Consider the following 22,382-nt stretch of genomic DNA (forward strand, 5'->3'; position numbering starts at 1 on the left):
GGACAGTTCGAGAAGTCATCTTTTGATATGCATCGATTAAAATGAAATGTTAAAGTATTGATGTGTTTATGATTTTATTTTATGTTGTGCATTGTGACAGAGGTGCCGCTGATAATTTATTGTGTTGTTTTTACCGAATGTCTTGGTTGTAGGATTTTTGAAGAGGTCTTACAGTAGGTACCTACCTATAATATAACATGAGTTACAACGATGTCGTCTGCCGCTTGATTGTGATGTTTTTACTAAACGTCTGATCGGAGAGGTGTTGAATATTATAATTTATCCGTTGCAAGAGTCGCTGTGTGTGTAAAAGAAGTGCGTATGTATGTATATTGAATCACCCCACATTCTATATAGCCCGTCCCAATTAGTTATCATGTTTTTTTCATTTAAGTACCTATATAAATATTATATATTACACTGTCACCTGTCATCTTTTGTGTGACATATTAGTTATTTATTATTATCTACACAAATACCACATAATAGACCTATAGGCTATTGTTAAATTTTAAATATTTTTTCTTAAATTTTGAATCTCTTTCTATATTATAAAAAATATAAAATTATTATTATTTTGGTAATAATCGATTTAATTTTAGATTCTGAGCAGAACGAGGAATGCAATGGTTTTATAATGATGTTTATTTCTTTTTCTTTTTTATTCTGCAAATACTTTTTCTCCCTCTAAACTTGCTCAAAAGTATCAAGTATAGCACCTTTTCTAAAAGGTAATGTAATTAAAATTAAACGAAATTTGGGTTGTTTATTGCTTATATTAGCCTTACCTAGACATGGTAAAATTTTCAAAACATTTGAGCAACTTATGAGCTTTTTCTTTTCTTTTATATATTTTTATGATATTTCCTAATTATAAATTATAATTATATAAATTACCTATTTATATAAATCGTTCTTAAGCTGTTCTTAAAACGCTTTGTTTATCACCATAGAAACGAATAAAATTAAATAAAAAATATTCCCAATATAAAACTCTGTGACTATCATGGTACAATAGCATAACTGTAGTATCATTGCTACGTCATACCGCGGGTCTTTGAACTGTCATTTATTCGAAGGACCCAAGCAACCGGTCTCACCAGCTGCCATTGAAACGGGTCATCAACCCCGCATATTCATCGTATTTTACGTGTATTCTCATTACATCGAATTTAATATACATTTATTTTACCAAAAGACTTCCACCATCCTCTTCGCTTATTTTCACTCTACTACATTAATTTTTACTATTTAGTAAACACTCCGCCATAATATTTTAGTAGCGTCGATTCGCTGCTGAACGTGATCATTTGACCACCGACCGGGTTTCGTAGAATATAGAAATAATAAATAATGTACTATACATGTAATTGAATTCGAAAAAATGCAATTGTCCAATAACATTGTTTTATTCATTATACTCCAATTATAGTCTGATATCTGACGACGAGCTATTTTTGGTTTTATTTTTTTTTGTAAGTAGAGGGTTCAATACATTAATACCGACAATTTTGGAGAGGGCTAATATTAAAATTGAGGGTGCTACTACCGAATAAGTTCCCCTTAATTGTGCCTATGGTATTATTGATAATATTTTATTTATCCGTATTCCCTTTCATAAATAATTACTCGTACAACATACTAGGTTAGTTTATAATATATTAAACTAGCTGTAGATATTACTCGATATTATCCGAGGAAGAATAAAACCGAAATGGGCCATCCAATTGTGGTGGGTAGTATTAATAAGACTTAGCAACTTTTTCTTTACATGTTATTTAATATGCATTTCGACTCCCCCAATAAAGAGGGACGTAACTCAACTTTACAAATTTTTACGAAACGTATGTTAAAGATCATTATAAGAAAAATACTTATTTAAAAATTACCAAATTGGAATCATAAATATATATAATATAGAAAAAAATTAAAGGTTTAATAAAAATGTCTCAAAGGTAGAAAAAAATGGAAAGCCCTAAAATAGGTAAACAATTCAAACACAGACAGAAAATCATACAAATTTGTATACCTATACTTTCTATTTCCAAAAGTTTATTCACGTTTATTATACAATTAACTATATACAATTATAATTGTCAAACAAGGGTCATTTTTAATATAGATGCATTTATCTTTAATCTTTATAATATAGGTACCGAGCGGTTATTTTGTCATTGAACCTTCATTATTTCAAAATGTATAAAAATGTATGGAAAAATCTTTATATGGTGTCTAGTCGTTAAAAAAAAAAAAATTATATACCTATAATAATACCTATATTAATATTAACACTATTTCAAAACATAAAAATTAAATTTACGACGAGAAGTTTATAAGTTAAAACTTATTATTTAAAATTTCGATGAGCGGAGTGGAGTGGTACTCAGTTACACCGCAATATGTTGTCAACTACTCAGGCTCATGTAAACCCTAAATCGTACTAATTTAAATCTTTGTGTTTGTGTATTGAAATACTCAGAAAAATATTCTGTTTTCAAAGCTGAAATTAATACTTAAAACTGTATGTATAAAATTGTTTTTCAAAAACATTTATACTTTTTGATTAATGAGTGTTCAATGTTAAATGAATCACCCGGTAAAATAAACAAGTTAGGAAAGCTCACTCTGTGAGCGTGCTAAATTCCTGGTTTCTAAACGTATTTTAATACAACGCAATAAATTATAATTCTATATAGGTACTGTGATTTATGTAAAGTAACTATGGACAATAAATAAATTAGTATAAACATTCGTAACTATCGTAACTGGTTATTAACTGGCAGACGGACGAAAACAACGGGGAATGGGGATATAAGGTGTTCCAAATATAGTATATTATAATATATGTTTAGAAACCTAAAGTTCATAAGTTTAATAAAAATAGTATACTTAACATTATTACAATAATAAATTTGAATACCATATAACATATTTAAAAAGTTAAATATATTTGGATGTGGTGACTAAATTGAGAGTTAAATTTGGAATTGAAATATTCGAATGAGTTAGTTATACAGTAAATATTATTGATTTTATCTGCCCAAATTTCAGACGGAAATGTTCAATCAAGTTAATGACAAATAAAAAAATACCTACTAAATAATCAATAAATATTGTAAGTTTTTCATTTATAAGTATTGTATTTCAGCTAATTCATCGGAAATTAAATGCCCAACTGGTGACTAGCTGTAGGTATCTAGAAATGGCAATCCAAATGTTATAGGAATAAATTAGATATTGACTTATTTCTGTATTTTGCACGTTTTTCGACAAAAGATCAAATTTTCTTATTGTTCTTTAGTCTTTACCAAGATTGCCAAGATGAAACCAACAAACACGAACTTTAGTCAATGGCCAGACTTAATTTATTGCGTAATGTATAACTATTTCAAAGTCAACATAAACTACTTGACTCGATAAATGTTATTATAATCAATATTTTTCTAAACATCAGATGTACAAATTAGCAATTTTGAATTTTTCAAAAGAAATTTAAATCAGATTTAATTTTTTAATTGTCACTATTAAAATATAAAATAAAAAAGTGGATTTTACTCTCTTGTACAGTAGGTTACAAGTGGGTGACTGTAATGGATGGTATTACAGTTCTTAATTATTTTATCAAATTAAGAATTGATGATTTTATTTATTTATTAATTATTTTACTATTATTCAGTTATTCTTATTATATTTTATTATTTAATATTGATTATTATAGAACTGTCCATGTATTGGTATATCGTATATGGTAAAATTAATACATTAGATAACGTTGCATTCAATTTCATACGCAATCATGTTTTTTTTTCTTCAAGGTATTTCTTAACCCATATACAAACATTCGCAATCGTGTTGCCAAAATAACAAACATACGCAATCGTGTTCTGCCCATTTTTATTGCAATAATTATGTATTCAATTTTCATCGATTTTTAGTGCAATAACTTCCGAGCCTTGATTATCTATACATGCAAGCTTTGGTCACATTTAAAATTGGTATAAAAATATAATTCTTTATTTAAACTTTCACCGACAACTTGATATTCAGTTTTAACTGATCTATCTGCGCATGAACACGAATATTAATGTCGAAATGTATTCAAGTACTCACGGTGTTATAGAATCTGGATAGCAGAAACCCATGAAAGTTATTATATTCGAATTCGTCTGTGTCGCAGATAATATACGTTTTGTCCATAGGTACCTATATGATTTTTGTAGTTTTGTAGTATAATATTGTTATGGTTTCACTTTTTATCGAAATAATAAACGTTATAATAGGTTATAAGGTTGTAAAAGGTTATAATTTATACAGTCGATAGAAATATGTTTTCAAAAATCTCGAACGTCCTGAATCATGCATTATGATTTATTCATTGGGTTCATTGGTCGTGCCGCTATGTCGTTATTATAATAAAATATATTATAAGTTCCGCGATACGATCGCTACAGCTGGTGCCATACTTATAACCATTGATAGATATTTTTTCGTATTCGCTATTGTGTTTTACAAGGTATAGGTAGAACTCGTACTGTTATGCGCATTAATAATATTATAACTTTAAAAAAATAATAAACTCCGAACATTCGACAATATAAGTATTAGGTGGCCCAGAAATGTATTTACAGTGGAGTATCGATTATTATCCACCTGCAAATTACTATCCGCGCTATGAAATTTTACAAATATTTACAAATACATAGGTACCATATTTTGCAAATATTACGATGTGTTTACTGTTGGCGGATAATCATGAAAATATCATAAGTTTTTATGAAAATTTAAATTTAAAAGATAATGCAATGTGTATCTATATATATATATATATATATGTAGGTATACAATATATTATACTCAATGGGTATGTACGTTATACATACGGTAGGTGCCCCCCACATTAGTTGTATTTTTAATTATATAATGAATAAGACATTTAAATTCATGTACATTGTATATATTTAATCGTTGTTTGATTATAATCACAAATCGATTACCAGCACTCCCCACCTCGATCCCATTTAGTGCCGATAATCGACGATCCATTGTATATTATTATATAGGTAGGTATTTTTAGTCTTAGCTGATGTTATTGAGTGGGTTGTGTAGTAATGTAAAACATGTTACCTACGTATGCGTAATAAACTTAACCTAGACAATCTAGTTGACTACGTTTTCATATATTATATGAGAATTTAATAGTATAATAAATTAATCTACCCTAATTTAACTGCAGACTTGTCATATATTTGATGAACAAAGGAAGAAGAAATAGGTTTGATTCTGGTTTATTAAAAATTGAATATTAATCAAGAACACATGTGTGAACACATAGTGCAATATTTAATTAGTATATTATCAGAAAAATTTGAAACAATACATTTATTATTTAAAGACACAAAATATTTTACAAAATACATGTATATTTGTATACATGTATATTCTATTACATAGCTCATTATGCATAACCAATGCCATGAGCATACACAGTGAGAGGGCTGTTGTCAATATCAATCCGATGGTCGATGGGTGTCGTCCGAGCCTATACAACAGTTTATTTATATAAGAACAATCATTGATGTCTATACCTGTATTATAATATAAACATCTCTGTGACAGTATATAATATATGATATAATATATATTAAGGATTATTAGGATGACACTCTTGTTAGCTATTATAGTTATAAAGAGTGGCTATCATTACAGTTGGGATAAGCCACAGTGTCAAACACTCGATGGCCGGGTTGTTCAACAGGATCGATTGGTATTTTTTTAATTTATTTATAGAATGCAGATCCATAAAAATTAACACAATTTAAAAATAATTTGATGTATTTACATATTATAATTTTTTTTCTATATCCCCTCCCATTTAAAATATCTGTGTAGGTACAGCAATTGGGAGTCGGGAGAGGTATAATCCATTGATCTACGGCCAGGTGCACAATGCACATTTACTTAAACATGGTGAAAACAAACGCTTTTAGAAGATTTCTCTGCACACTCACCCCACGAAAATGTATTATACACTTGTCGGAAGTTCGTAGAAATGTTATAATTACTTTGAAACAGCAAGACTTTGATTGATCAGCGGCTTCGTGAAATAAATAAACGAATTGGTTTATTGGTATTGCGTCTTATTTATATTTATCTATATTATTTATTTACAAGATAAAGATAACAAGTGTCTCGGTTGCGTCGGCCAGGCTTACGCAAGCGAGCCGACGTGGGCGAGATTATCCGTACTCGACAACACTTCGGTCGGATCCTAATTAAAATATTTTCGGTATAATATTGTATAAGCGAGGATACAATCAGGCGGATGGAGTCGTCCACCAGCAGTGCGTAGCTTAGATAAGCTTAGCTACTGCTCAGCGATTAGGGCTCGGGATGGCAGTACTTAAACAAGTGGCGAGGTGGGGGGGGGGGGGGGAATAGTGAAGTAGTGGGCGACGATCCACTGACGATGGAGTCGGTGCGGGCGGATGGGTAACTGTCCGAGCGCTGCTCGGTGCGAATGCTTCCTGGTGTCTTTCCTGCCGTAGCTTGGGGTTTCCGGTGTGATGGTCTTTGCTTATGGCGTTGATGATCCGGCGTAACACGACAGAGCCCTCTATATGCCGTGGCTGGCGAATTTATGATTTTCGCTCGGTATGAGGCACTTTGATGGGTGGTCGTATGGTCGATTGCCGTATGCGTTTTTTGATGGGCCGCTCTTGCCGGTGGACTAGGCTCTACTTAAGCAAGAGCCCGGTACTGCAGGTGGGCGATTTGTTGTAGGTCACCGGTTGGCTGGCACTGGGTTATCTGGACGAGCGCCGGTGCTCTGGACGTTGGAGGTCGATGCTTGGATCGCTTCTAATATTGCGGACTTCGGGTTTTATAGTGTTCGTTATAGTGTTGTAGGAATGTAAGTTGATTGAAGACGGATGTTATGGTCGTGAATGTATCTGGTACAGTGTTCCGTACCGACTAGTAAACCATGAGTGTGCCGCCGCGAGTGCCCGTGTTTACTGTCGGTACAGTGTGTTTTCGTAAAAGCTGTGTTCTGATTAGTGGTCCTACGACGGCTGCTCCGTCACAATTTATATGGTTAAATACAGAATAGTAGAACACAATTATAACTAAGTAATTAATTACTACTAAACGGATGAATCAAAACAAATATTTACAGGACCAACAAGAGTTCCTTTGCTTGGCAACTTACTAGAAATTCAAAAGCTCAAGAATAAATTAGGATTCTATCACTTGGTTTGGGCTAAGTTGGCCAAATGTTACGGCCAAGTGTATTCTGTAAAATTTGGTCCAATAGAAACAGTAGTAGTTTCTGGATATGACGCAGTACGGGAAGTTTTGTCCAAAGACGACTTTGATGGACAATCAGATGGATTTTTTTTCAGAACCAGAGCTTTTTATAAGAGATTAGGTAGGTGTGTTTACCAAATACAATTTTTTAAATATTTATCAATAATTCATGAAATTTAAAAATAAGGCATAGTATTTGTTGATGGACCAATGTGGACCGAACAGAGAAAATTTTGCATGCGACATTTACGACAATTGGGATTTTGTGGTGATGTAATGGAAAAAATTGTAATTGAAGAAGTTAACGATCTCATATTAGACATAACAAGAAAATATGAGGTATGTGTTTTAATACATTTTTTACCAATTAATATTAAAGAATAAAATTACTTTATTAAATTTTAATTTAGAATGGTAAATCAATTGAAGTGCATGGTTTATTTGAAGTATCAGTTTTAAACGGTCTTTGGGCAATGTTAGCTGGTGGTAGATTTTCATTGAATGATTCTAGACTTGCACGAATTGTAGAATTAGTACATGAAAGTCTTAGAATGTTAAATATGCCAGGAGGGATATTAAACCAGTGGCCATTCATTCGGTATTTAGCACCCAAATTTTCTGGAAATAAATACCTCAAACAAATAATTAACGAATTATATATGCTATTAAAAGTAATTTCAAATTATACAAATAGTTTTGTTTTATTATTTATTCATTAATCTTTGAAATGTCCTATAGGAATCAGTAGAAGAGCACAAATGCAGTGAAAATGATCAGGAAGACTTTATAAGTGCATTTTTAATTGATATTGAGAAAAATAAAGAATCTCTGGGGTCGTTTTCAGAAGAACAGCTTGTTGTTATATTATTGGATTTGTTTTTAGCTGGCTCGGAAACCACAAGCATCACGTTATCATCTGTAATTTTACATCTCCTTATGAATCAAGAGGTTCAATCCAAAGTACGTGCAGAGTTGGATGCGGTAATTGGAGATCAAGAAATTCATCCTTCAGATAAAAAAAGGTAGTTTTTGGCTTTATTATAAACCATCGAAAATTCTTATAAACGAAATTCGTAATCATCATAGATTGAACTATCTTGAAGCCGTATTTATGGAAGTTCAGAGACTTAGTAACGTTGTTCCGTTAGCAATCGCTACCAATAGATCTATTCGAAAAACCACCCTACAAGACTATATAATACCAAAAGTATGATAGCGCTGTTGCTTACAATATAAATGTAGTATCTATAAAAGTGTTATAAATAATTATTGAAAAAAAATTTCAGGATACACTAGTATTGGCGAGTATATGGAGTGTTCATATGGATGGGCAGCATTGGGGTGATCCTGAGGTATTTCGACCGGAAAGATTTTTGGACAGTAAAGGAAAAATTATAAATGATAGTTGGCTTATGCCATTTGGTGTTGGTTAGTATATATTATTATATTATACATTTTGATATCATCATTAATATTTAAGTCAAACATTTAACAGGTAGTTTAAATTTTTTAATCTCTAGGTAGACGAAGGTGCCTTGGAGAGAAATTGGCTAAGACGTATATATTTATGTTCATTGCAAAATTGATTCAACATTTTGAGATACGAATTCCGCACGATATTCAATTGCCAGATAAGCTTCAAAATGGTATAGATATTTCTCAATCTCCAGTGTCTGCTTTTTTTATACCTAGACGTCGTTTAAAAGCCAATTAAATAAAATTTAAAACACTCCAGAATCATAAATTTAAAAAAAAAATTAACAATTTCTTTAACTATACATATTCTGCTAGTTACATAATAAATATCACTATATATCTACCCAAACCATAAATATTGCACTGTATCATGTTATTACCTTATTTATATATTATATGTAATAATATCCTATATGTCATCACTCATCATATAGCATACTAAGTTTAATTGTTATATCTAATTGTGTTTGCACTTCCATTTGTATCCAATTGCATTTGTTTACTTATAAATTGTAATAAATAAATAATGTATTATCTTAATTGTAATAAGTACTAAACTTTATAATATGACTATAATGATATAATGTATTAATTTTAGGTGTGATATATTATACATATATACTCAAAATGTGATTTACTAATTAATCGGTCCAATTTCATTAATTAAATGTCTACATTTGTTTATTGGGAAATGTACAATATTGGATATAAATTCAAAAAAAAGTGGCTTTTAATAGGAAATTTTAGATAAAATATAATTTATAATAATTATTATTCATTATTCGTATAATATTTGTATAGCATTTAAAAACACAGTTGGCTGGAAACAAAATAAAAATACTATAATCAGCTGTTTATAGAAACGGATGCCTTCGTTTCCAAAATCACGATTCATTATTATAATATAGATAATAAATATAGTATAAATAATAATGAATGGAATAGATTTGTATTAAAGTAATAAATAAGTACATAAAAAATAAAAAATAAATATATAACACTTATACAAATTATATAAATGATAATACGATAGGTAATTTGAGAACAATTATTATTATTATTGTTAATTATTCGTATAATACTTTCATAATATTTAAAAACACAGTTGGCAGAAAACAAAATTAAAATACTATAATAGTATAATCAGCTGTTTATAAAAACGGATGACTTCGTCTCCAAAATCACCATTTCTTTTTATAATAAAGATAATAAACAAATAATTTATTATCTTAAGTGCAATAAGTACTACATTTTATAAAATGACTATTGACTATAATGGTATATTCTTTTAGTCTTAGGTGTGATACATTATACAACATATATACCCAAAACGTGATTTACTAATTAATCGGTCCAATGCAATTTAAAATGGGAGGGCCGTGTTTGCGCCTAAATACCGTATATGCACCTGTATGCAAAAACCTCGATTGCGCTTAATAAAATTAAAATACGTTAAATACTTATTTGCGCCTAGTTAGGTTACAAATAAATAAATTTGGCAACATTGCAGTAAAATTTAAATTTCTCATCCCACTTTTTTCAGACTTCGAACTGACAGAATAAAATTTATTGAATTATTCTGGTGTGGTTAAAAATTTGTCTTTACTTTTCTGTTGTGTAGTTATTATTTTTTATTGTACCTATTATATTATTAATAAATTTAAATTTAAATTTTTCTTCACTGTTCTGTTGCGTCGTTGTTATTTCTTATGTAGGCACCTATTATATTTTTAATAAAATAAAATTTAATTATTTAAATTGTTCGCGTTACTTTGACTTTGTTACTTATATTTTTTATGAAGATAATTGTTGATGTTGATGTATCTCTTAATTCGTTGATAACCTGGTGTTTTTTTATAACTGCTTTATTTTTTATTTGTTTTATTGTTGTTTTAGCAAGATTTATTTTTAAATATGTATCTGTTTGAAATTCTATTAGAACTTCCACAAATTTTATGATTGATGGATGAGCGTTAAAAAAATATGAATTAAAATGTTTATGAAATGATTCACATGCGTTTGTTGTCTGTGTTAGGTTATTACGACCTTTTGCCCATAATTCAGGGGGAAATAGACTATCTTCGCTTACGAAATTTTCAACTAAATATTCAGCAAATGATTGTATTTTTTTTTCTGCTGGAATTTCAGACATTAGTTCCAAAAAGCAATCTGATACTTCTTGTTGATGTAAAAATGGAAGACCGAAACAATATTGTAACCATTTTCCTTCTGGACTATTAGATTTATACATATTAGTTAATCCAAGACTTTGAATTTTTCTGTACCAACATTGCCCTAAGTGAAATCTGCAGGTGGAAAGTTTTATATCCGGCCAAATTAGATGCAGAGCTTAAAATGCTTTTTTCAAAGTCAGAATAAATTTCAACAGGACAAAATTCAAAGTTCAAATTTGAACATAAACGTTTAATATTTTCGAATACATATTCATAGACGTCACAACATTTTGATGGTAACAAACAAAACACTAGAGGTATGTAATGATTATTATAAAATCCATGGATTGTGCAGTAAGTAAATGTACCATCGACGTATATAGTATTAACCAAACTTAAAAATTGCTAATTTGTGGTACACGTAAAAATTACAATATTTTTTTCTATGTCATTTACTGCAATCATTGATTCTCCTTTAGATGATAACATATTATTTGATACTAAAAATTCTTGAACTTCAACAATATTTTTTGGAATATTTGTTTGTGTGTTTCTACACGGGTACATTCTGTCACGAATTAATTTAACGTCACCGTAATCTAACGTGTCAAAATTATTCTTTGTAATTTCAGAACGTATAATTTTAATTGGACGATCAGTCATGTCTTTGGCTCTTTTTTTACACGCACTTCGAATAATTTGACGATTAAATTTTTTTTCATCAGTATTATGTTTATGATTTAAATTGCTACTTACAGTTACATTTCCATTTTTAATTAGTCTTGCTAAACACGATTTCATTGTACAACGCCAAGTTACATTACCAGACATACTTTCATAAACTTTTCTGAATTTAAAACTGTCGATTATAAGTAAATCTTTAAAAGACGTCGTGGCAGACTGTCTTTCACACAAGAGGATCCGATGTACAGCGTCCACGCCAGTATGCACTTGGACAATATTTTTGCCATTCAAAGCGAGTACGTTCATATAGGCATGTATGTATATTGAGTTATTCCAGCATTCGGTATGACTGTCTAAATTAATTATCTTGTACTATCTATTTTGAATTGACTATTTGTACTTTTGCTATGAATGTAGGGATTTTTTTAAAGCTGTGTTTAGAATATAATTGTGTAATAATAAATGCTCTTTAACTTAAATTACATTCGGATATTGAATTTACTTTTTGTCCTCTTGGTACGAATGTAGGAATTTTGTGAGCATACGATAATAGTCACGTCCCAAATTATAGATAACAGATTCATTTAATATTGCTGTTCGAATCACATCAATATCATTCATAGAACTAAGGAGAAAAATATCACTTAATATACTATAAGTGTTAAATATAAGTGTTATATATAAAAATTTAGAAATTGTAATATAATATACGTATTATACGCCGCAGTGTCTTCGAGCATCCAACTAAACACCGTGTCCACGAATACAACGACCTACAGACTCATGTAATTTAATTATAATATTTCATAATATATTTGTATATAATATCCGTTAGCATAAGATACGAAATATAATAAAGTAGTAAAATAATTATACGTGCTCTTTAAACCAATGAAATATGTACATCCATAATCAAGGCTGGGCAAGTTAACGATTTTTTTTATGAAATCATACGTGGAATATATCACCTTATCCCAAAACCCTTCATTTTTTATGTACCTATGTAGGTAATTGTTTTTTTTCCTTTTCCTTTAATCTTTTCGTATTTTTATTCTACTACACGTCATAATTAAATAACTTGAAAATAACTTGTTTTAATGAATAAACAAAATGTTTCTGACATAGGAGGAGCTATTAAATCTTTCTAATTGTTGACATCAATTTCATCCCATCCAGCAGGGGCTGTATTATTTTTAATGAAATATATTTATACCTTTATTTCCTTTATTTATTTCTATTTTTTATTATGGCTTTTTATTATTAATATACTTATCAATTATTTAAATTTTTTTTCTATATTAATGTTTGTTTGCTCACTTTTTATCTTATTAATCCAAATTTGAGTGTACAACTTCTATTCACTTAAAGATGCGTTCAAACATTTAGACTTATTAAATTTATTATGTTTATCTATACCTATTTTTCTTATTGAGACTTTATTTGATTCACTTAACTTAAGGTTCTCCATCTAATAGTTCTATTATTTATTTATTTTTTTTTTTTCAAAAATCTTAAATGGTTCATCAACCACTCAAATGTCATTCGTTATTTTGTTTTGCATAGTTTGTCTATTTCAGTATACAAAAAGCTGCTGCTAATCGAAATTTACTATCAATCTTAGATCAGATCGGCACTTTTTATATTCCGAACTGAACATCCCTCCTAATCACTTTACTTTCTGTAATATAATTTATTTAATTCACAATCTCCCATAGAAGTATTGTTATTTTAATTTGATGATAACTTCTTGTTATTATTACTATATTCTTTATTTATTAAAACTTCTTATTAATATTTTATTTATTAAATAAATTTTTTTTCAAATTATTCCTATCGGAATGTCCATTACAATACATACTACTACCTCCGTACCTACTACCTAAGTCTTGTTTACTTTTTAAAATGTATTTTTCAATTATTACTAAATTTAAATTATTTAACCTTGATTTCAACCTTTGATTCAACTGCATCATACAAGTATTAGAAGATACTACTGTTTGTATTGTCATACTATTAATATTTTCGTACATACAAAAAAAAATTTTATTTTTCTAATTATTTTCTCTTATATACCTTACTTCTAACTCATAATTATTAATTTTCCTCGTATTGTGGATTGAGTTTTCTAATCTACTTGTCCTTACTATTTCTATTTACTATCAAAATGTCATGAAGTTCATTCCCGTTTTTACATTAATATCATTGCATTATTATAGAATTCATTATGTACACGTTGTGCCAGGTTCATAGACGCCCTTAATTGTTCGTCTGTCTCCTCCCTTATCACGGCAGGTGGTTCCATTTGTTTAAATATTACGGTCTAGCTCTGTTCTAAACCAGCAGTGGTCGATCTATAGCCAGATGATATTGAATCGGTATATTATCCGAGATCATCCGGGAGTTCAGAAGTCTGAACTGGTCGATCAACCAACCACAGATATTCGAAATTCTCGATATCCTAAACTATGTGTATGTAGACCATCCAGTCCACCATACTGGTTTATAAAAATCGATCTGAATGAATGCCGCTCCCGATGTACGAAAGATTCCGCCCCCATATATTGGAAAAAAACTCCCTTTCTCTTATATATTCACCCGCTCTCTTCAATACCACCACTAATAATTAACAACCGCCTGCTCGTTCGACCCAAGCCAATTCAAAATTCTGATTCTTCGTTAAACGACTCGTTTCCCGTAAAATTAATTACTCCCGTTGTTGCATCGTTGTGTGTAACTAAAATTTCCTATAGTACTTCGTCCCTACAATATTATTAATTTTTATTAATAATTGTATTTTTACATACAACATCTAATTAATGTCAAACTACTCACTCAATGGTGTTTGAGTCCTGTATTATTCTACTTCAATAACTACTACTATTATTATCTATTACAATCATTTTATAACATTAAACATTAAATTTTATACTTTTTATTTCAATTATAACTATAATAATTTAATTAATTTCATGTACTTATTATTATAATTTTCCTAAAATTCCGTTGTCGCTACATCCGGATTATCATTTACTTGTTGTTCCGTTGACCTATAATTATTTTCATTCCCACATTTATATATATATCCTACACCTACTAACACCACTACTGCGATCAACATTATTATAACTAGTATTACAGCATTGTATAATTTATTTCATTTTCTTTTACCTGATCTGATTTAATAACATTAATTACTGTACTAATTTCTAACCTTTTTGACAAAATTTTTCCGATAATCGTCTTCAACTGACGTTGTTGAACTCGTCCTATTTTTGACTATTTGTTTAAAATTTCATAAACATTGATTTTTGGTGTCATTGTTCTTTGTAATGTGTTATTCATTGTTACAATTAATTAATTAATTTTTTTTTTTATTTATTTATTTACTCCCTCAATCGTACCGTCGACATTGTTTAAATATTTTACTTTATAATTTTTATTTTTTCCGCCTATTGAATTGTACAACATTTTTGCATATAATATGTTCTAGATTTATTTAGAATTTTATCCATTATAATATTTTGATTCGCACAGTTCGCATTTTATTTGTATAATTTCAACATAGCTGTTTTCGTAGTTCAAATTTGGAATATAAAATTCGTCATCTACTTGTTTTGTGACATTAATTAAATCCAATTGGCCTCTGAATATTAATTCTATTACTTTTCCTATTAAATTTTAATTTTCTGCCCTTTGTCCTTTGAATTTTATTGCAATCATAAACCTATAATAGTATTTCTATTTATTTATCGATCTTTAACGATTGTAGTGTTAATCATGATATATTATTGCTATTATAGTATGCTATTAATCTATAAGGAAACTGTATCACCCTGCATACCTTATTTTACAATTATTTATAATTATCTCATCTACTTCGCATTGACTCTTTATAGCTATATATTATTAATTTTATTATTTAATTTATTACATATATTATTTTCGTTAAAGTCTTGTGAGCGCTATTTTATCGCTGTTTCGTACGGCGTGTTGTCCTGCGAACTCTAAACTAGGTATACTTATATAGGTATCTTTCCTTTCTTACCAATTTATCATATTTCGCTATACCAATTATTATTAATATTATTCCTAGTATCACATATATTATGTAGACTATGTATACATACTCTGTTTCACGTTCTTCGGGTTACATGCAAATATGCAATTGTTTCATTCTATTTTAATTGTACTTTCGGTTTCGTTATTAAAATATTGTGACTCCTTGTGTTCATTTGCTTCCGGTTCACTTTCCGTGATGTAAAAATCTAAGCTCGACGTCCCGTCTGTTTGTACTGCGTTCGTAGTATTCATTACATTTTCTGAATGTGTGTTTTCAACTCCCGATATTCGTGTAATATTATATTCTACTGTGCTCGTTACGATGTCGTAATCTATGCTCATTTCCGTAGTACTAACGTGACTGATATTATTTTTACTTGTATTTTGCGTAATTATTATTTTTAATTTTTCGTAATTTTCCTCAGTTATTGATATGTTAATATTATTCGGTAATTTCTATTCTTCCTGTCGTTTAAATTTCCTACCCGATTGACTGTTAAATAGTAATCCATGTTTGACTTGTTCATTTATACCATTCATATTTCTTGTTTACGTGTACTGTACATGATTTTTCTTACAAATTACCTTTCTACGTAAAACATCACCAATTGTTTTTCCATATGGAGTGTAACATATATATTTTGTAATGATTCTATATTACACTCATTATTTCAAAATTGTGATACAACTATTCGGTTGTTTTGATGATTTGTTGCTCTTATCATACCTCCTGAAACTCTATCTTTGTTTTTATAATAGATTTTTACTTCCGACACTTATTCGTACTCCGGGACCAAACACTCATTATATCAAAAAGTATTTATGTTTTTGAAAATATTTTTTTACATAGTTTCAAGTTTCTAAAAAACAACAGTTTTATTAAAATTTATATTTTTTATCCTTATAATTTTTTAAGTTTTTTACTTTTTTGAAAAACAGCATAGAGTTTTAATTTCATTTTCCAAAGCAGAATATTTTTCTAAGTATTTTAATACATAAATATCGAATTTAGGACGAGTAGTTTATGAGTTATAAGTATTTAAGGTTTAGACAAGCGGAGTAGTGGACACACATTTGCGGGGTAACCCCATACCACTCCACTCCACCCATCTATACTTTAAATGCTTATACCTCATAGACTACTCGCCCTAAATTAGATTTTTATGAATCAAAATACTCAGTAAAATATTCTGCTTTGGAATATGAATTTAAAACTCTATGCTGTCTTTCAAAAAGGTTAAAAACTTAAAAAATTATATAGATAAAAAATATTTAAAAATATAATATTTCAACAAAAACATAGTTTTTTTAACAATTTGAAACTATGTAAAAAAATATTTTCAAAAACATTAATACTTTTTGAGATAATGAGTGTTTTACGCTTTATGAATCACCCTTTTGTACATTTTGTACATTTTGTATATTTAACGTCGCGACGTATGCACGTAGTTTTACGTAATTTCCAAGTATGCGTAATTATTATCACTATGTCATGAAATAACACGATTTTGAATATTATTATTTATCATTATTGGGTAGCTACTCTAAACAATTATTTATAATCAATATTCAATACCTTTTTTTTTTTTTTACTTTATTTATCTAAACTTATACTACTATTCTATCAATTTATTTGTTTTATACGCTATTATAGTAGTATACTTTTTTTTCTATATTTTATATTTTATATTTAAATTAATAATGTATCACTAATTATTTTATTCTAACTTATAACATACACTTATTCTAGGTGCCTTTAAACTATTTTCATTACTATTACTCCTACTGTCAATACGACTACTGCCTACTATTACTTCTATTCCGGAATATCAAATTCTTTAACCAAATTAAATCACTTTTAAGACTTCTTCAAATATTTTATTTTCATATAACTCAAATAATCTAAAATCATTTTTAAGATTTTCCCAAATATTTTTATCTTTATATATCCCTTATAACATTTATTTAATCAACACGTAAAGACTTATTCTTCGCCTATACCAAAATTTACTTATTACTCAATTTTTTCATTTAACATAATATATAATATAAGGTCACATACTGCCTTTTAAACACAAAATTATCTTTATAATTTATTGAATATTCAACTTATTTCTCTTTATAATTCAACAAATATTTATCTTTCTATATTTTCTATAATATCTCAATTTATTTATTATTCAACAATTTTATCTAATATTTCAATTTATTCTTCATATAATATCTCAAATTATTTTTTCTTTATTATTCAACAATTATTCAACTATTTAATTTAACATTTTAACACTTCATATTTCTTTATTCAACAATATTTCAATTCAATTTTCTTTTATATATTATTACTCAATATTCAATTATTACAAAAAATTATTCATCAATACTTCAATTCAAAAAACATCTAATCATTTATACTTTATTTAATTCAACTATTCAATACCTATATTTTTCAAAATTGTATTCAATTATTCAACAGTCAATTTATTTCAAAATTTATTTCAATATTTCATCATTACTTTAATAAAAATTATTCATAAATTCATTTAATTTACTCAATTGCTATGTGTGCATTAATATATATTTTTTTCTATTTATTTTTCACAATTAATATAATATTTTCCACTATTTTTTTTTCAATTTCTATCTAATTTAAATATTTATTTCATATATTACTTATTTATATCAGTCCACCACTGTCTATTTATTTATTTCTTTTTCTAACAATTTATTATTTTATTTCTTTTATTGTATATTATTTTTCAACTAACCTTCACCAAAAAAAAAAAGTGTATTTTTCGATGGATTTATTTAATCCAACGGAGACGTGATTCCCTAAGCTTACAATTTTCGTACTCAATAAAATCAACTTAATATTACTTAATTAATCCAACTTACATAACACCAGTACTTGCTACTTGATTAATTCTTTGGTCTGCTTGCCTGACTTTTAATGTTCGTTGTCTTTGAGTTGTTGAAAGGTGAATTACCCTCCAACGATGATTCGTATTGAACTGCCTCCGTGGAGTTCGTAAAGTCGAAAGAACCGCTGTCTCCCAAATCAATTTCCTAGTTTGATTTTGATTGACTCACCTGTTTGACTCGCCTTGAACTCCAATAGACTCCGTACTCGACTGCGCCAGTGTTATAAACTAGCAATTGGATTAATTGCTTAGCTTATAAGTTGCAGGTAGTAAGACCATTGGTAGAGGATTTCTTAGGTAGGTTGATAAATAATTAGACTTTGTTGAAAAGTTTAAGTTGTATATTTAAAATTGTTCTTCATAAAACACTCTTAGTCCAAATTGACAAAATCGTTATACTGTCTCTCGCGAAGGTGCTCGCATGTGCTATTGAAATTGGATATTTTTGTAATCGAACATCGTATGTACATGGAAGCTGTATGTAATTAAAAAATGTACAGTGGAACCTCGATTATCCGTCACTTGATTATCCGCGTTCGCGATTAACCTATGTAATTTTATATTAAATAAATACAATTTTTATGAAATTGTATACAATTAGTATACCAAAAAGTGTTGTATAATGGGCAAAAAAAATGCTATAAGAAGCTACTAATAGGACATTTTTTAACTGTTCAAAAAAACAACTGTCTCAGAATAAATATATTTATTGTCATCGACACGAATAAGCCAATTAGACATAATAAGTCGGTCCATGCAATTTTTAACTATCAAGGTGATTATTTCCTGTTTTGGGGGGCTGGTGTAATGTGTGAAAGTAAGGAAAAATCGTGAAATGTCAACTTCAGAGACAGTCGCGCTTATTTGTGCCAAAAAATATATTCATTCTGGGACAGTTGGTTTTTTTAACAGTTAAAAAATGTTCTATTAGTAGCTTCTTATAGAATTTTTTGCCCATTATACCTACAACACTTTTTTGTATACTAATTGTATACAATTTCATAAAAATTGTATTTATTTAATATAAAATTATATAGGTTAATCGCGAACACGGATAATCAAGTCACGGATAATCGAGGTTCCACTGTACATTTTTTAATTACATACAGCTCTCATGAACATACGATTTTCGATGATAATTTGACTTTCTTATAGAAATTATTTTTTTTTCTGATAAAGGTAGACAAACTTATGGATAATCTTGTATTATATTTTCAAATCTTAGATTAAAAAAAAAAAAATTTATGAATTCTAAACTCAAAATAATTTGCTAATTTTCGTGATTTTTCCGTATTTTGTCATGATTTAAACTTTAAATGCTTATAAATAAAATCTGTAACTAAGGATTTTTAATATTTTTCAAGTATCATTGTAACAATATAGTAGGAGCCTTGTATTCAATTTCCAAGCTTTTTTAACCAACAAATAAAGTTTTATTGACATGTATAGAAAAAAAAACTAAAAAAAATTGAAAACTGACAATGTCTGTAATTACAGCTGTTTAAACAGCTCAAAAAGAGTCAAAATATTTTAAACATTTTATGGTGTACAGAAGTTAGGTTAGGTTAGGATTTTGTATTTTGTATTTTTTTTTCTTTAAATTTTAATAATTTATTATCAAACCAACGAAATCACATACAGTGAAACAATGTAACTTAGAAGCGATTTTGTTATTTTATTGTTATTCAAAAATGAATAACTGTAAATACATGAAAATTTCACTAGATGTATATATTTTTATTTTCTGCACACCATAAAATGTTTAAAATATTTTTTGACTCTTTTTGAGCTGTTTAAACAGCCGTAATTACAGACATTGTCAGTTTTCAATTTTTTTTAGTTTTTCTTCTATAATTGTCAATAAAATTTTATTTGTTGGGTAATAATGCGTGAAAATTCAATACAAGGCTCCTAATATAATGTTACAATAGCAGTTGAAAAATATTTCAAAACTTCTGTTTCCAAAAAAATAACAGAAGGGAAAATAGGTCATATGACACTGTAAACTACACTAATAAGAGTTGTGGGAAAAAGTTTGTGGACTATTTAGGTCCAACTAATTTTAATTCATTGCAAAAGTGTATTTCTATTAATTTAAATAAGAATAATTCTATAACTCATAAAAAAGCTATTGTTAATTACTTATTACTTGAACTTAAGTGTATATTATCTAGTATTTAAGTATTTAATATTGTTGGTTATCACAAATTTAGTTTGTTTAAGTCTTGTTTAATTAATCTTTTCATTTTTATTTTTATTTGTTTTTTAAATATTATATTCTATTGTACACTATCAACAACCTCGCCACAAGCATTGCTTAATAAGGTAGATTAATTAATAATTTATTGTAACATTGTTACACTATATGTGATTTCGTTGTTTTGATAGTAAATTATTAAAATTTAAAGAAAAAAAAAATACAAAATACAAAATCCTTACCTAACCCAATACCGTACTAAAATCCGATGAATAAAATACAACCAAATTTAACCCTTTTTAAATTAGCCTATATTCTTTCCAGAGGTCTAATCTACACACAAACATTCATTTATATATATATATATATCAGTCCTTTCATTCGCAATCGTTCGAATCCTAGATGCAATACGGCTTTGACGTGAAGTATTTGATTGTCTTGGTCGTGGCATGGTATTGTTAATGAGAATATCGGCACAATAAAACAAAGTCGTACGTAGAAAATGTGTGATTGTGTAATTATAATACATTTATTTTATTTTGTTTTTTGTTTATTTAAATGGTTGCTATTGATTACAAAAAAATATTATAATCACGGACAATTTGCGACAAAATATCGAGTAGGCAATCCACCTGCTATAAGTGCAACTTAGCCACCTTGGTAGACAATGTGCGAAAATTCGATTTGATGCATTCTTGTCCGAATAACTTATTGGCACCAACAATAAATAAACACTAATTAGTAATGATTATAGAAAATCGATTTTGGTTTTTGGTGTAACTGTAAAACAAATGAACGTAGATACAAGAAAATTTGACTGAATGTTTATACTCGCATTTCCTATACACCAAAAAATTTTCCAAATATTTTGACTTATTTCGAGCTGTTTACGGACATTTTCGGTTTCCATTTTTTTTAGTTTTTTTTTCCACAAATGAGGGGTGACAATCCAAAACGTACTATTGGTATTTTTCATATTTTTCAGTATGGCCAATTTTGTGTTTTGAAGCTCTAGAATGTCGTACATTTAACAATAAACCATCAATAAATTCAGTAAAATATTATAAGGTTGCCTATGGAGTAAAGCAATTTTTAAAATTGTTATAAAGTCAATAAATCAACTATACTAAAGATAAACTTACGTCAAAACGCACTATTTCCTACCAATAGTACACTTTGAATAAATTAGTTAACATAGTTCGTTTTGGAAAAATAATGGCCATTTTTTTCCAAAACGTACTATTACCAAAAATCATTTTTTAGTTTATGAAAACTCATTTGATTTGATCAGAATGTTGTATATTATAGTATTCATTTTATAAGTATAAGGTTGTTAGAAATGTTTGTTTACTATTATAGGTAATAGGTTACATTTTATGTTACATTGTTACACAAAAGAGTACTTTTATTATAAATATATGATGTATGATCACAAATTTTCTTAATGAAAATAATAAAATATAAATGGAGTAAAATCTTAAAAAATTATAATTAAAACTTATACAAAATAATTATAGCACTGTCCTTTTTTTATTGTATTTAAATATAATACTATCATTAAAAAAAAAT

General features: G+C 28.2%; 1 protein-coding gene across 1 annotated transcript in view; it reads left to right on the top strand.

Annotated features, from left to right (window-relative positions):
- The window catches only part of LOC132935207 (methyl farnesoate epoxidase-like), a 28,330-nt gene extending 19,244 nt beyond the window's left edge, over window positions 1-9,086 (top strand). Inside the window, exons 6-12 of the mRNA XM_061001686.1 lie at window positions 7,175-7,426; window positions 7,493-7,644; window positions 7,716-7,976; window positions 8,044-8,327; window positions 8,392-8,512; window positions 8,592-8,733; window positions 8,826-9,086. Coding sequence (XP_060857669.1) covers window positions 7,175-7,426; window positions 7,493-7,644; window positions 7,716-7,976; window positions 8,044-8,327; window positions 8,392-8,512; window positions 8,592-8,733; window positions 8,826-9,019 — 1,406 coding nt within the window. The 3' untranslated portion in view covers window positions 9,020-9,086. The remainder of the gene's footprint in view (window positions 1-7,174; window positions 7,427-7,492; window positions 7,645-7,715; window positions 7,977-8,043; window positions 8,328-8,391; window positions 8,513-8,591; window positions 8,734-8,825) is intronic.
- Window positions 9,087-22,382: the final 13,296 nt, after the last annotated feature.

Source organism: Metopolophium dirhodum, chromosome 1 (assembly GCF_019925205.1).
Source record: "Metopolophium dirhodum isolate CAU chromosome 1, ASM1992520v1, whole genome shotgun sequence".
NCBI lineage: Eukaryota > Metazoa > Arthropoda > Insecta > Hemiptera > Aphididae > Metopolophium > Metopolophium dirhodum.